The sequence below is a fragment of the Equus asinus genome, chromosome 3 (genome assembly GCF_041296235.1).
Source record: "Equus asinus isolate D_3611 breed Donkey chromosome 3, EquAss-T2T_v2, whole genome shotgun sequence".
Taxonomy (NCBI): domain Eukaryota; kingdom Metazoa; phylum Chordata; class Mammalia; order Perissodactyla; family Equidae; genus Equus; species Equus asinus.
Window position 1 is genome coordinate 100642270 of NC_091792.1, and position 16205 is coordinate 100658474.

A 16205-nucleotide genomic window follows, 5' to 3' on the forward strand; every position below is an offset into this window, starting at 1 on the left:
GGGGGAGTCCACACTCAATTTGTAGGCCCTTTCCACAGACCTCCACCAGATGCTCCCAGGAAAGACTGGAGCAGGCCAGGAGCCCAGAAGGCCTCCCTCGAGGGTGCAGGCATGGAGGAGAGTAGCCACTGCTGCCAGAAAGGCATGTAACCCTGAAATCCTCTAGAGCACAGGTAAATACCCACTGTGTGTAGGGAAAAGAAAGAAGGAAAAAACCACTAGACCTGCTACACTTGTGGGAAGGGCAGGAACCAGTTCTGAGCACAGCATCCTTTACCAATAAAACTGGGGAAGGGCCCGGACACTCCTGGAAAAAACCAGCAATAGATACATACCAAGGGGAGAAGGGACAAAAATACTGAGAAAAGCCTGTCCCCAAGGTCCAGCTGGATCTACTTAAGACAAAGGCTGGATTTGGCAAACAGAGAATCCCTCCTGCACCCATCACCAACCTAACAAGTGACAGCAGTCTTCTACTAGGGGAGGTTTACCAGAGAGACACTCCCACCCCCACCCTTGGGAGCTGCAGCTGCCTGGGCGAGGCAGAAAACTGAGCATGGAACAGCAACACTGAGAAAAACATTTCAGCAACACAGCCCCCACCCTAAGCACAAGGTAACAGTACAGAAATTTGAAGCAGGTGGTAACCATAGAAACAACAAAACCAAAACCTAGCTCAACTTCTGACTGGATTGTCTCAAGACTGTGACAAAAGAAGAGGCATGAGCATTTCCAGCACAAGTGCTATGCACTTCAGTCTCAACTGATTTACACAAGATGTCCAGCAATCAATAAAAAATTTTGAGACAGAGAAGCAGCAAGAAAAAGAACCTACTGTCAAGAGAGAAACAGAACCAGAGTCAGAGATGACCGAGTGGCCTTTTTTATCAGGATCTGTCATTGGCAAACCATGGGAATATGGACATACATGGAGGACTAAGGAGATTCAAAATAAGAAAGAAGCAAGCACAAGGCCCTCTATCATGTCTCAGATCCTGACAAAAAAAAAATCGGCCATGAAAAAACTATTTTTTAGTATATTACAAAGTCAGTATAGCCAGCCCTGGTGGTCTAGTGGTTAAGAGTCACTGCTCTCACCACCACCTGGTCAGGGAAGCACTCCACCCATCTGTCAGTTGTCACGCTGTGGTGGCTGCATGTTGCTGTAATGCTGAAAGCTATGCCACCAGTATTTCAAATAACAGCAGGGTCACACATGGTGGACAGGTTTCAGCAGAGCTTCCAATCTAAGACATACCAGAAGGATCTGACCACCCACTTCTGAAAAAATCAGCCATGAAAACCAATAGGAGTGGAGCATTGTCTGATAGAGTGCTGGAAGGTGAGAGGATGGCATAAAAAGACCAGGCAGGGTTCTGCTCTGCTGTATAGTGGTCACTAGGAGTCGGAATCTAACTGACAGCACTAACAACAGCAACAAAGTGAGTACATTAAAAAATTAAAACCACAACTAAAATTATGCATACTACGATTCTCATCAAGCTATTGAATAACTCTCATTGTCAGACATGAAAAAAACCATCTGCTAATAATTTTTCATAGTTTTTTAAAAGTATATATAATTCTTATGCTATGCTTTTTTTTTTGAGGAAGATTAGTTCTGAGCTAACAATCCTTCTCTTTTTGCTGAGGAAGAGTGGCTCTGAGCTAACATCCGTGCCCATCTTTCCCTACTTTATATGTGGGATGCCTGCCACAGCATGATTTGATGAGTGGTGTGTAGGTCTGTGCCCAGGATCCGAACTGGCAAACCCAAGGCTGCCGAAGCGGAGCACGCAAACTTAACTGCTACACTACTGGGCTGGACCCTTACGCTATCCTCTTTAGGTGAGAGAAAATTGCTTTTAAAGTTGTACTGGAATAGAACATAGAGATGACATAAAATGAAAAATTTCTATAGGATAAAAGAAAACAACATTTAAAGATAAAATATTATCAAAACAATATCTCTAAAGCACAAAGCAGAAAGAAAAAGACAAACAGTCCAATAGAAAATGGGCAAAATATATACATTAGAAATACGATGAAGTAACTTAAATAAAGATCGATGATATCCAGAGTTGTAAGCAATGTAGGCACTCTCACTCACTGCTGGGTGGGGATGTAAACTGGTACAACCAATACTCCTCCAACTTCTCAACAACAAAAAAGAATCCAGGTACTAGTCACATGCAAAGAAAGCCTCCTTTCTTGTTACATTTCTGCCACCTCCTTCTTCATCCTATCTTCAAGCTATATGAGACAGTACTACTTCTCTATCATTCACTTTCATGCCTGTGTACCACTTAAATGCCTTTCTCCCAATTCCCCTGCCAAATTTTATCTACCTTTTGGGACCCAGATCAAATACTTCTTGCCATACTCTCCTCCAGGTAGAATTAACTGACCTGTCATCTCTGATCCCATAGCACTTGGTCATTCCTCTACCATAACAGTTAAGACATATTAAAGTTACAGTGCAGCTATGTGCTAAATTATAATATACAAAGAGTTCCTACTAATCAACAACAAAAAAAGGGGAACAGGATATGAATAGAAAATTCACAGTAAATAAAATATAAATGGCTCTTAAACATGTGAAAAGATATACAACCTCAATAATAATAGTAAATGAAATATAAATTAAAACCATGATGATACAACTTATGCCCTATCAAACTGGCAAAGTTCAAAAATTTTGACTATGCGGTATATGGGAAAATAGACATTATAATACTTGCTGTAAGGACAGAAATTGGCAAGATCTCTATGAAGGCAATTTGGTATCACCTATCAAAATTATAAGTGCACACATCTTTTGACTCAACAATTCTATTTCTCTGAGTTCACATTACAAATAAATTCATAATATTTGACAAGATCTATGTATATGATTATTCACTACAGGATCATTTGTAATAGCAAAAGATTGGAAAGATAAATATGTATCAATGGGGAATGGTTAAATAAATTATGGTATATTCACACAATGAAATATTATACCCATGTTTATTGTAGCATTATTTACAATAGCCAAGACATGGAAGCAACCTAAGTGTTCATCAACGGATGAATGGATAAGGAAGATGTGGCATATATACACAATGGAGTATTATTCAGCCATAAAAAAGAATAAAATATTGCCATTTGTGAAACACGGATGGACCTTGAGGGCATTATGATAAGTGAACTAAGTCAGACAAAGACAAATACCATATGATCTCTTATACATGGAATCTGAAAAAAAAGAAAACTGAACTCACAGGTGCAGGGAACAGACTGACGGTTGCCAGAGGCAGGAGTAAGGGGTGGGCGAAATGAGTGAAGCTGGTCAAAAGGTACAAACTTGCAGTATAAAATAAATAAGTCATGAGGATGGGGATGTAACACATAGCATGGTGACCACAGTTGCTATGTACTGTATATTTGCAGGTTGCTAAGATAATAAATCTTAACAGTTCTTATAACAAGAAAAAAAAATTGTAACTGTATGGTGATGGATATTAACTAGACTCGTTGTGGTGAGCACTTCCCAACATATTCAAATATTGAATCATTATGCTGTACACCTGAAACCAATATAATGTTATATATCAACTATATCTCATCAAAAAAAAAAAGACTAGACAGCTCTATCTGAAACAATTTCCAAGATATACTGTTAGGTTAAAAGCAAGCAAGCAAGATGCAGAACACGGTATACAGTTAAACAGGAAACTATTTTCCTCTACTCAAAATTCTGACACTAAACGTGGGTTTTTTCCCTACATCGACCAATTATCTGACAGTATCTGGGTATCTTACAATTCAGTATAATTCTGACACTATCTAACTGAATTTAGCATCAGATCCCACAAGTTAAGGGCCTGTTCCCACAAGACTGCCGCAACTTCAGATGCCAATTGTAAGTCCGTGCCTCTGGGTACTTCTGGCCAATAGGTTATAAATCAAGGGGTCCCAGGATCCCCTCCTCAGGCTCCATAATTTTGCTAGAATGGTTCAGAAAACTGAGAGAGGGGCTGGCCCGGTGGCACAGCGGTTAAGTCCTCAAGTTCCACTTCGGCCGCCTGGGGTTTGCCGGTTCGGATCCCGGGTGTGGACATGGCACCACTTGGCAAGCCATGCTGTGGCAGTCATCCCATAAAGTAGAGGAAGATGGTTATTGATGTTAGCTCAGGGCCGGTCTTCCTCAGCAAAAAGAGGAGGATTGGCAGCAGATGTTAGCTCAGAGCTAATCTTCCTCAACAACAACAACAAAAAGGTCCCATCTAGCAAAGAGCTGGATGTAAATAAAATCAATTTTCATGAACAGAGAACTCAGAGAAACACTTAAAATTTACTGGCTTATTATATAATAAAGGATATGATAAAGGATTCAGATGAAAAGGTATATAGAATGAGGTCCAGAAGGATCTGGACCACAGGAGCTTCTGTCCCCACTGGGTTTGGGTGCGCCACCCTTCCAACAAGTGGATGTGTTCACAAATCCAGAAGCTCTCCGAGCATGACCAATTAGGAAATCAATCTCTAGCTCCTCTCCCCTCCCTGGGGGACGGGAAATGAGGCTAAGAGTTCCAAGCTTCTGATCATGGCTTGGTCTTTCTGGTGACCAGCTCCCATCCAGGAGCCCACCAAGAGTTGCCTCATTACAACAAAAGACACTGCTATTACCCAGGAAATTACAAGGGTTTTAGGAGCTCTGTATCAGGAACTAGGTGAGAGATCAAATATTACAACAAAAGCTGCTCCTAGCCTCATTACCACTCAGGAGATTACAAAGGTTTTAGGAGCTCTGTGTCAGGAACTGGGGGCAGAGACCAATATATTTCTTATTATGTCACAAAATCCTAGCTTCAACACTTACTAGCTCTGTGATTTGGGGCAAGTTACATAACCTATCAGTGCCTTGCTTTTTGTCTCGAAAAAAGAGCATAATAAAAATAGTTTCTACATAAGGTTCCTGAAAGGATTTAGTTATTGAATGTCGGTGTTATAAATGTTAAGTATTATTATAATAAGTCAATGTCTTTCCTTCAGGATTATAAGATCAAAGAAGCAGAGATGATAAACTTTTACAACTATATGTCTCTGTATGTCTTTATAGAACCAAGCACAATGTTTTTTAATCAAAATTTTAAATGATAGCAAATGAAATAACCAAAAATATACTTACTTTGTAGCAGCAGCAAAATGTCTATTGGGTATCTGAACATATGCAGAACAAGGATAAAGAGGTGTCTGATAAGGCATCTTGGAAAGACTATGCCTTTGATGAGCTATCAAGACTAGAAAGAAAAAACATAAAAAATATCAATCATTACATTCATAACTTTTATATCCTTAATCAGTGTTTCCCAAAGGAAAAATATTCAATGTTTTGTGATTTTTAACTAGCCTTTAAAAAGTATAATAATGAAAACTGCATTTCTTGAAACTCAATCCAAGTAAATACATCTAATTGAACAATTTTGTCTTTATTTTTAACTTAATCTAGTTGAGGCTCTAAAGAGTATGTTAGCTCTATTATTATGGAATATGTATATGTATCCTGAACTTTTTAAATAATTTAAATTTCATTTTTTTTAATAGATAAGACATTCACAGAGTTGCCCAAAGCACTTCTGAAGAATAAGAATAAAGTGGAGGGAATTGCCTTACCAGAGATCAAGATTTGTTATAAAGGTGCAGTAATTAAGACATTTTGGTATTGGGACAAGTATAGGAAGACAGACTAATAAAACAATAAGCAGTCCAGCAACATCCCATACACATAGGGATATCTGAAACATGACAGAGATGTTACTGCAAATCACTGTGCAAAGAATTCAATAAGTGGTATTAAGACAAGTGATTATCCGTAGGGAAAAGAGTATATTTAGACCCCTATCTCACACCACAAACACACACACACACACACACAAATCAACTCTAGATGGACTAAGGACTTAGATGTGAAGGGCAAAATTTAGAGTCTTTCAGAATACAGGAAAGTATCTTTATGATCTTTGAGGAGGGAACAATTTCACAAACAAAACCCAAAAGGACTAACCAAAAAGTGACTCCATTAGTGTTAAGAACATCTATTTATCAAAAGATACTTTATAGAAAGTGAAGACAAGCCAAAAACTGAAAGAATATAATAGCAACATATATAATGGACAACAGATTAATATCCAGAATATGTAAGATCAACCCAATTGAAAAATGAACAAAAGAGATGAATAAGCTTCTAACGATGTCAGGTTTCCTGACAATGAGATGGAAATTACTCATTTCCTTTGCTAGCTTATACCTGATCCTAAAAGGTTAGAGTTCCCCAGGGCTTCTCACCTAACTACAATCCTCACTCTCCCTAGATCTTATGCATCTAGTCTGCCTTCCCACTATAACCACCATAGTTCAGGCCATCATCATCTACCACACTGATTACTGCAACATACTCCAAACTATTCTATCTTCTACTTTTGGCCCTCTCCATTTCTTTTCCACATACTAGTAAGAAGGACGATTTAAAAATGAAAATCTTATCATATCCTTAAAACGTTTGGGTGTCTTCACCTCGCTCTTTGAATACAGCAAATTCTTAACAAGGTCCTCCATGCTTTACTTCTAACCTATCTAGTGAGTTTCATCTAATACCACTCTCATGCTTGCCATGCTGCAAATACATTGGCCTCTTTTCAGTTACTTGAACACACTCTGTTTTTTACCACCTTTGGATTTTCAAATATAATCTTCCTTCCATCTGTGACATTCTTCCCTACCCCTTTCCACTCCCCCTTCTCCTAGCTAATTCATAATTATCCAATGATCTTTCAGGACTCTACATAAACTACTTCTTCAGAGAAGTCTTCCCTGAAGACTCAAAATAGACTAGGTCTCTCACATATACTCTCACAGCACATATGACAATTGTAATTAAAGAAATAATTATCCATTTAATGTCTGCTCCTGAGGAGATGATAAGCACCATAGGCAGGGCATGTGTCTAGCTTATTTACCATTCTGTCCCCAACATGTAGCACAGTATTTGGCAAATGAAGACACAATAAATATCTGTTGAATGAAGCAAAGAAATATGAACAAATGAGAGCAAAAACTGGATTCAAATCACTTTAAATATTATTCATTATAACACATGTAAGAGGGGTGGCATTTTGTTGAAGGTCCATTTATTCAGTCATTCATACATTTATTCGACAATGAATATGCCAACAAAACATGTGCTAGCACTGCTTTAAGTATTTAGTGAAGAAAACAGACAAAAAGCCCTGTTGCCATGGAGGTTACATCCTAGTTGGGGGGAGACAATACTAAGAAACATAAAATGGTAGTAGTGGGGGCACCCACTGGATAAAAGTGATTGAGAGTCAAGGGGAAAGTGGGCTGCAATCTTAAGTAAGATGGTGAAGGCAGGCCTCATTAAAAAAAGTGACATTTAAGCAAAGACTTAAAAGAAATGAGAAAGTTAATCACGCAAATATCTAGAAAAAGTGTTCCAGGTCCACTCGACTTGGGAAAAAAAGTCTTCCCAAGGCAGAAACGTTCTTGGTGTGTTTAAGGAAAAAGGAAGCCAGTGTGGCCAGAGCACAGTGAGTGAAGGAGAGGGTAGCTGGAGAAGTCAAAGAGGTAAGCTGGGTGCATGGGGGTGGGAGAAGGCAGGCACCACATGATGCGGAAGACTCTAGGCCAATGCTGTCCAGTAGAAGTATAACGTAAGCCACATGTGTAATTTTAAATTTTCTAATAGCCACAATAAAAAAGGTAAAAAAAAAAGAAAATTAGTAAAAACTAACATTTTTATTACAGCTAATACCTCCAAATATTATCATTTCAACATGTTATCAACATCAAAATACTGAAGAGGAAGATGGGCATGGATGTTACCTCAGGGCCAGTCTTCCTCAGCGAAAAGAGGAGATTGGCAGCAGATGTTAGCTCAGGGGTAACCTTCCTCAAAAAAAAAAAAAAATACTGAGATATTTTACATTTTTTAGGTACTAAGTCATCAAAATCTAATGTGTATTTGACACACTCAATGCAGATTAGCCACATCTGAAGTACTCAATAGTGGATAACAAAATGGACAGCACAGCTATAGGCCGTTCTTTCTAAGGACTTTGGCTTTAGAAAAATGGGGAGGCTTTACAGAGTTGTGAATGTAGGAACATGACTTAAGTTCTTAAAGGTCCAATTTCACTACCTGTTGAGAACAGACTGTAGAGAAATCCAGGTGAGGGATGGTAGCAGCTTAGAAGGTAGTTGCAGCGGAGTAATGACAAGAAGCAAGATTCTAGATTTATTTTGAGGGTAAAGCTAACAGGATATGCCAACTATTTAATGTGAAGTGTGAGAAAAAGAGGAGTAGTTGAGAATATTCCGAATTTTTGGCCTGGACAATTAAAAGGATAGAGTTATCACCAAATGAGACGGGAAAGACTTTGGTCTATGACAATAAGTTCAATTTAGACAAGAGTTAGGTGCTGATAAGATATACAAGTGGAGATCTAGAAAAGGCAGATGAGTTTAAGAATCTAAAGTTCAGGAGAGGGGCCGGCCCCATGTCTGAGTAGTTGGGTTGACGCGCTCTGCTTGGGCGGCCCGGGGTTCTCCGGTTCAGATCCTGGGTGCAGACCCAGCACCGCTCATCAAGCTATGCTAAGGTGGTATCCCACATAGAGAGACTGGAAGAATCTACAGCTGGGATGTACAGCTATGTACCAGGGAGCTTTGGAGAGAAAAAGAAAAAAAAAAAGAGAGGAAGATTGGCAGCAGATGTTGGCTCAGGGCCAATCTTCCTAAAAAAAAAAAAAAGGAACTTCTTTCTAAAAACAAAACTCACCGATTTAAAGTTTAGGAGAAAAGTCTGACTGGAGATATAAATCTGAGAGCCAGCAAGAGGAGTAAATTTAGATACAAAAATTTAGAATTTAGAGGATGAAGGATGGAATTCCGGCTCCTGAGAGTTTCAAGGAAGTGACTGGGGAGAGGAGAAGGAATCAACAAAGTAATGTGAGAAGTAACAGATGAGATAAAAAGAAAATTAAGAGAGAGAAGAAAATGTGGCAAGAAGAGAGAGATAACCTTTGGTTCTCTTTTTGGTTTCTTGTCTAACATGTTATTTCTATCATACATAAAGATAATGCCATCAGTCTCTTCTCAGTAAGGATAACTTTTTGATTTGCTCATTTAGTAGTTAGCGGGATCTGCCGTGATCTTCCCCCCCCATCTTTTAAGCAACACCTATCCCAAATAGAGAATGCAGATCTTGACACTGAGCTTTCCTGTGAGAAGCATTTGAAAAAAAAAAAAAAAATCACTGGCTTAGGAGTGAAGCTTCAGTTCTTTCTCTGCCACTTACTAGTTATATATGAACTTGGCCACATACTTAACAGGATCATTTTCTTCCTCTGCAAAATGAGGGAGATGCTGGTGGCTGCTGCCTCCACCTAAAGATCTATCTTGATTAAATAACAATACATATCACTGTGCTTCAAAAACACAAAACAAAGCAAAAATAAAGCTTTGTACCAAAAAAGGGCTGTCATCCAAGCCAACAATTGGACCTTATTAACTGATGAAAAGAGCTGCTACGAAGTAGTACTACAGAATTAGCCTCCAAATGATAAATGTTGATGTAAATTAGGCAACGTCTGGAAATTTAAGAATTGGAATCGCCTGCAACGATGTACTCCGAAAGCAACAACAGGCATTTTGTAAACTATTAAAGTTTATAAATGTAAGCCACTAAGATATACACCTTTTCCAAACCAGAACTCACTTCAGGTATCAAACTCCTTTCCTCTGCAGCCCACATCCCCAGTACCGAAGACAGAATCGTGTCCTTGCCTCTGTCCCTGTGGGTGCTGGAAAGATGTCAACGTACACCCCTCTCCCATTCCCACCTCACCCGTAGGTGGACGGCTCTAGAAAGAAGTGAAAACCGTAATAAGGTCTCTTTCAAGTAGTAATGACCCTCTGGAGAAACTAGAGCCCAAAAAAAGCAGGTTTTTCGAGCCCCGAGCGCAGATCCGTGCCTAGGCCGGTACGACTTGCACTCTGTTGCAACAAGAGACTCCGCGCTGGAGCTACTTTCCCCGCAAGCCCAGAAAACCCCGTGCTTTACCTCTACCGAGGCATCTAACGGCCGCCGCCATGTTGACCACTCCGGATTGTGTTCACGAAATTGGTCCTCCGCTCCAGCTTGGATCAGATTTTAAAAGGGTTCCCTTCCGGAATTGGCGGAGGGGGAAGGGATTAGAAGGAGCAAGAGGGCGGGGCGGGAACCAAAATATGCTGACTGGGGAGGGCCCTCGACGCGGCTGCCCCGTGGCGGTGTTACCATCGTTCTTCCGTGCTGCTTAGGAACCTGTGTTTCGTGGTTCCGGTACTACAGTTTTACCAGCTTCAGGGACATGTGCCCTTCCTGGAAAAATAGGTTGTGAAGGCGATGCTCTGTTTTATTCTTTTTGATTCTGCAAGTGTACAGAGAACTCATTTTAGTAGATTGTGAGAGTAAGCAGGAAAGCATGAAAAACAGAAAATCTGAAGAATCTCACCAGCTTCCACCACCACATTTCGGGCCTTGTAAAGACTTAAAAAATTGGCCAGGCTTTCACCGCCACCCCAGGTGGGGGTCCCGCTCGTCGACAACATTTCCCTTTTAACTGAGCGCAGGAGCAGCGCGGTTTTAAGTTACTCTTCGCGTTAATCAGCTTTCCATTTCACCCCTGCTGGCAAGCTGTGCCCTTAAGATCAACTGAATAATGCTTGACAAATTTATATAACACTTCTAGTTTTAAGATGGCAGATCTGAAACCTACGCACAGGTTATTCTGGCTGAAAAAAAAAAAGAATCAGTATCCTTTCCATTACGTCACAGCTGTCGGGTGTGGTTTATCTAAAACAAATCTGATCACGGATTGTATCACTTCCCAGTTTAAATAAAACCCTCCAGTGACCGCTGGAGCTCGCTTCTAGCCTCCGCCCACCTCCCCAGCCTCAGCCCCTTGCCAACATCCCCTCCTCCTCCAAACACACACACACACACACACACACACACACACACACACACACACACACACGGTTTCTCACCTCCATGGCTGTTCGTTCTGTCCCCTCTGTTTGGAATATCTTCTACCACATCACCTAGGTAACTTTTTTTTTTAAAGATTTCAGCTCAGGCTTTACTCACTGATGAAGCCTCCTTCCTTTCTTCCCAGGCTGAGTTTTGACCAGCGCTTCCTGGTTTTGTACAGTATCCAGGGCATATACCTATTTTTGTTTGTTTTAAAGCAGCTTTATTGAGATGTAATTCACATACCATACAATTCACCAATCTAAATTATACAATTCAGTGGTTTTTATAAAATTCAGAGTTGTGCAACCATCACCATCTGAGCTGTTTGTGGGCGGAAATCAAGTCATCCATTTTTGCAACCTAGGCACGTACTACAATACCTGGCACGTAGGAGGCCCTGTTTGTTGAATAAATGAATAGATGCATGCATGAATTAGTGACTTAATTAGAATAGCAAACCTGCAAAATTAACTTGCTTCCATGAAGCTGCCCACTGGAAGTGGCCCTGGATCAAAGTGAGAATTTCACAAATGCTTTATTTCATATTTATATATTGTACTCCTCTACATGAAGCTTTCTAATTTATTGTCCTGTTGCTGTTAAAACCTAAGCAGTTACTTCAAAAGTTCCACGTTCATTTATAGCTATTAATACAAAAAACTCAAAGAACTTGAATCTCCCTCTATAACTTCCTCTCCTTTCTCCTTCCTTCTTTCCCTTTCTCCCTTCTTTTCGCAAATATGTGAGTGCCTGCCATGTGTCAAGCAGTGTGTTTGATGTGGTGACTAAAAGCAACACAGCCATTGCTCTCATGATACTTAAAAATGAATTTCGTTTGAGGGTAAATGCCAGAATTGGGACAAGTTCACCAAATCTATTTCAGACAAAAACTAACACCCGGATTAGAGGTGCTGGTCCTCAGACTCTACGTCCCTCCCTTTCCATAGCTGGGGTCAGTTGGCCCCCATGCGTACACTTCTTTATGTTTCCTATTATAACAACAGAATTTAAATGTTCGCTGTTGGGACTCAGAGTAACACGCAGTCTGCTTGTAGTAGTAGCCTTATTAAAGCAGTATCTGGAGAGGTACAGCTTGCCTGAGTGCCCACTTTGAGCATCAGAACTTGATGGCATGAGTCGGTTGGGTCCACAGTCCAGTTATCTGTATATAACAATACATAAGAAGTTCTTTAGCCTGAGTCTTATAAAAACTACAAAAATCCGCACTGAAATGGGAACTCCAGACCTCTAAATATTTAATACATAATGAGCCGCTCAGTGAAGAGAGGCAGTAGGTTATTTTGGTGAGGCAGTAGTTCTTTGGAGCCAAACTTCCTGGGTTTGAAGCCCAGTATCATCATTTACTAGCTGTGTGACCTTACTAGCAGGTTACTATACTTCTCTGGGCCTTGGTTTCCTCATCTGTGAAAAGGACCCAATAATGAGATAATTTACCGAGGTACTTACACACAGTATCTGGCACAGAATAAATACTCATTAAATGTGCAATGTTGCCATTAGTAAGGAACCAATGAGAGCACTTAACCAGAGAGGCAAAATGAATAAGCTGTTCTAGTGCCCCTTCTTCCAATATCTGCTTATTTCTTAATATGATACTTGCTGTTCTAGTCCCTAGATGTGCTAGGATGTCGCTTTCTTTCTATCAGAACTTTTATTAGTATTTGCAGAAAGTCTTTAGGCTGTGTTTATGCACTTCCTCAAAGTTCACTTTAAACTCAACTTTCCCCAATTGATTTCTAGGAAGGTTTATACTCTCCAGGAGTCTTGGCAACCTGCCAGCTTCCTGCCTGCTTGGCGAATTTCCCTGAGAAATGCTTCTAAATGTTTGCTCAGCCCTGTGGTTCTCTTGACCTATGTTCTCTACCTTCCTCAACCATCTTCCAGTTGAGCTAGAAACTCCTTGCAAGAAGAGTCACTTCCCAGTTGGGGTTCAAGTGAAAAATGGATTCTCTTATTGAACAAAAATAAGGAACTCCATGACGTTTTCTATTTCAGTAGTGTGCATCAGAATCACACAGAGGCCTGTTAGAACTCAGATTGCTGGACTCCATCCCCCAGAGTTTCTGATCCAATAGGCCTGGGGCAGGCCCATGAATTTGCATTTATAATAGGCTCTCAGATGATGCTGATGTATTGGTCCAGAGACCACGTTTAAAAACCACTCCCCATTTAATACCATGAAACATTTGCATCCATACCTACCATTAACTTAGGGAGCAGTTGTTTTGTTTAATGAGTTTATACTCAATATAATATAGGCAATAAAAGCATAAATTTCCCTATGTGGTGTCTCTAGGACTAGGAGTGACCTACTTTTATCCCCTCCTCTAGACAGAAACTGCTATTCCACACCTGGACTTCAGCTCCAAAATTGTCCAGCTGTCAGCTAGGAGAATTTCCAGACTCTGCCTGTCTGCCTATCTGGATTTTAAGTATTACCAACCCCTAGATTTCCTTCCCTCCTTGCTTACTTCAAACTCTGATTATTTTTTCATAAATAAATAACTGTCTATAATAGTGATTTCTCAGCCATGATGTTGCAAGTGTGATTAAGAATTGGAACTCATTTTGTCTTGCCCTCCCATATATGGGAGCTTCTCTGTCCAAAAACCCCTAGGAGACTATTTTAATTCCAGACGGAGTTAGGGGATTTAGAACTGTCCAGTGAATGCTGGTAAATGTTTAACAACTGGCTAACCAGTACAAAAGAAATGAATTTGTAGAATTTGCCCATCTCCATGTTGTAAATATTCTCACAATAACTATTTTCAAGCTACCAAACATTAAATCAACCAGCTCACAAAATTTCTGACAACTTAGCACTTGGTTCTCCCATGGCTATAGCACGCTACTGGGAGTTCCCTAGTAAAAGCCTTTGGTAACTTTTACAAGGCCGAAACCAAACCAATTCTTCCTAGAGCCACACTTTTCAAACATTAGTGTGACTACAAATCACCTGAGAATCTTATTAAAAATGTAGATTCTAATTTAGTAGGTCTGGGCTGGCACCCGAGATTCTGATTTTTTTTTTTTTTTTTTTTTTTTTTTTTAGATTTTTTTTTTATTTTTTCCTTTTTCTCCCCAAAGCCCCCCGGTATGTAGTTGTATATTTTTCGTTGTGGGTCCTTCTAGTTGTGGCATGTGGGACGCTGCCTCAGCGTGGTTTGATGAGCAGTGCCATGTCCGCGCCCAGGATTCGAACCAACGAAACACTGGGCCGCCTGCAGCGGAGCGCGCGAACTTAACCACTCGGCCACGGGGCCAGCCCCCCGAGATTCTGATTTCTAACAGGCTCCTAAGCAATGTTGATGATGATGCTGGTCCATGGACCACACTTTCAGTAGCAGGGTCTTAGAACACATCCTAGAGCAAACTTCACATTTCTGTCATTAGTCCCAAACCAGAACCTTCTGAATAGGCTCTCTCTTTCTAATACAGAGAATCAACTTAAGTGGATCCCCAAATTTCTGGGTATGAACTCCATGACCTCCATCTTTCAATAGAGATACTACAAACATCAATAACTTCCTGTCCCACTCACACCTGCTTCTGGTGGAAACTTCCCCCTCCCACATAAATAAAATTCCCCAGCCCCAGCTGTTTGGCTCAGTGTAAGCCATCTGACCCAAGGAAAGTCCATCCATACTGTAGCCAGTGATCTGGCTTGAAAGGAAAAGCTAGGCCAGCGGTTCCTCTCACAAAACTGAACTTGGGAAAATGAAAGACTGAAATATTTAGGTGGGAGAACTCAAGCTGTAAGGTCATGGAGTAGATGCAAGGCTGGAGAAGCCTCGAAAGGCAAGCTGAAATTATTAGCAAACAGAAATGATGCATGGGTAGTTACATGAAGCTAGTCAGTTTCAAGAGTAGAATGGAGTGAGGATGCTGGGAAAAGCTGAGATATCATGAAGAAGAAAGAGATCAACCAGCCTCTGAGAGGAAGATAGCAAATGCTGCCTCAGTTCCTGTTAGAGTTTCCGTGAAGCCTGCTGTATCACTGTCCCTCTTTCTGTGTGCTTGGGAGATCCTATCTACCATATATAGCCATGGAATAACCCCTGTTTTGTTTTGTTTTGTTTTGTTTTTTTGAGCTAGTACCTGTGAATTTCTATATCTTCTAAACAAACCAACAAAGACCTAATTAAAACCATGGGACTCTAGTTATTCTAGTCATAATGCATGAACTGAGAGTTCTCTTCCAGAATTAGTAGCATGGAATCTCAGAGTTTGAGAAGCTTTTGAAGGTCTTCTAGCTCCTGGTGTATAAACTCTCTCTGTAATTCTCTGCTTAAATTTCTGATGACAACGTCTTGAATATTCTATAAGGTAGTTCATTCCATTTTTGGACAACTCTAATTGTTAAAGTTGTTCCCTATATTAGACCTGAAATCACCTTCTGTGTAACTTAGACCTAATTGAACCCTCTGGGTCGATTCCATTTCCACATGGCAAACTTCCTGGTACTGACAACAGCTATTGTGCTTCTTAAATCTTCTCCTCACTTGGCTGTGTGTCCATGTCCTTCCCCACCCTCAGTTCTTTCCTTCCTTCCATGGTGTGGTGATGAGAGCCTCTCATCTTCTAGGAGACTTACCAAGGATATACTCCTGATTGCCTATGTCTGTCTTAGAATGTGATCCAAAAACTGAAAAAAACACTCCAGAGGAAAAAGGAATAGTTAATTTTTCCTGGAAAAATTAATGCAACCTAAAATTCCAGCAACTTCTTCGCCTGTTCTAATGGCTTCACTTAGTACTTTGTGATTCCTTTGCCTTTCCTCGATACTCTTTCTTTATAACAAAAAAGCATACCACAAGTATCCTGGATTTTGAACTAAACTAAAAGGTAAGGTTCTTTTTCATGAACTTCTTGCTTTAAGATTTCTCTATTCTAGAATAACTCTGTCCAATCCAAATATAATACAAGTGACAGATGTACTTTTGTTTTCTAGTAGCTACATTAAAAAAGTAAAAAGAAACAAGTGAAATTAATTCTAGTTATTTAACTCAATATATCTATAATATTATCAGTTCAACATGTAATATAAAAAATTATTGAGATATTTTATGTTCTTTTATTCTAAGTTTTGGAAATTTTATACGTG

General features: G+C 40.0%; 1 protein-coding gene across 6 annotated transcripts in view; it reads right to left on the reverse strand.

The window, feature by feature from the left end:
* Positions 1–11229, reverse strand: part of MRPL1 (mitochondrial ribosomal protein L1) — a 63183-nt gene extending 51954 nt beyond the window's left edge. The window contains exons 1-3 of one of the 6 annotated variants that reach the window (XR_011502171.1): positions 11095–11216; positions 10127–10475; positions 5174–5285 (exon numbers count right to left, since the gene is read on the reverse strand). Coding sequence is in view for 5 of the 6 variants with exons in the window: in XM_070505578.1 (XP_070361679.1) it covers positions 5174–5285; positions 10127–10157 (143 nt within the window). In the remaining variant the exon portion in view is untranslated. Of the gene's footprint in view, positions 1–5173; positions 5286–9781; positions 10476–10559; positions 10873–11094 lie in introns of those variants that run through there. The other 5 variants (XM_070505578.1, XM_070505579.1, XM_044766200.2 and 2 more) reach the window with 5 other exon arrangements.
* Between the last annotated feature and the right edge of the window lie 4976 nt (positions 11230–16205).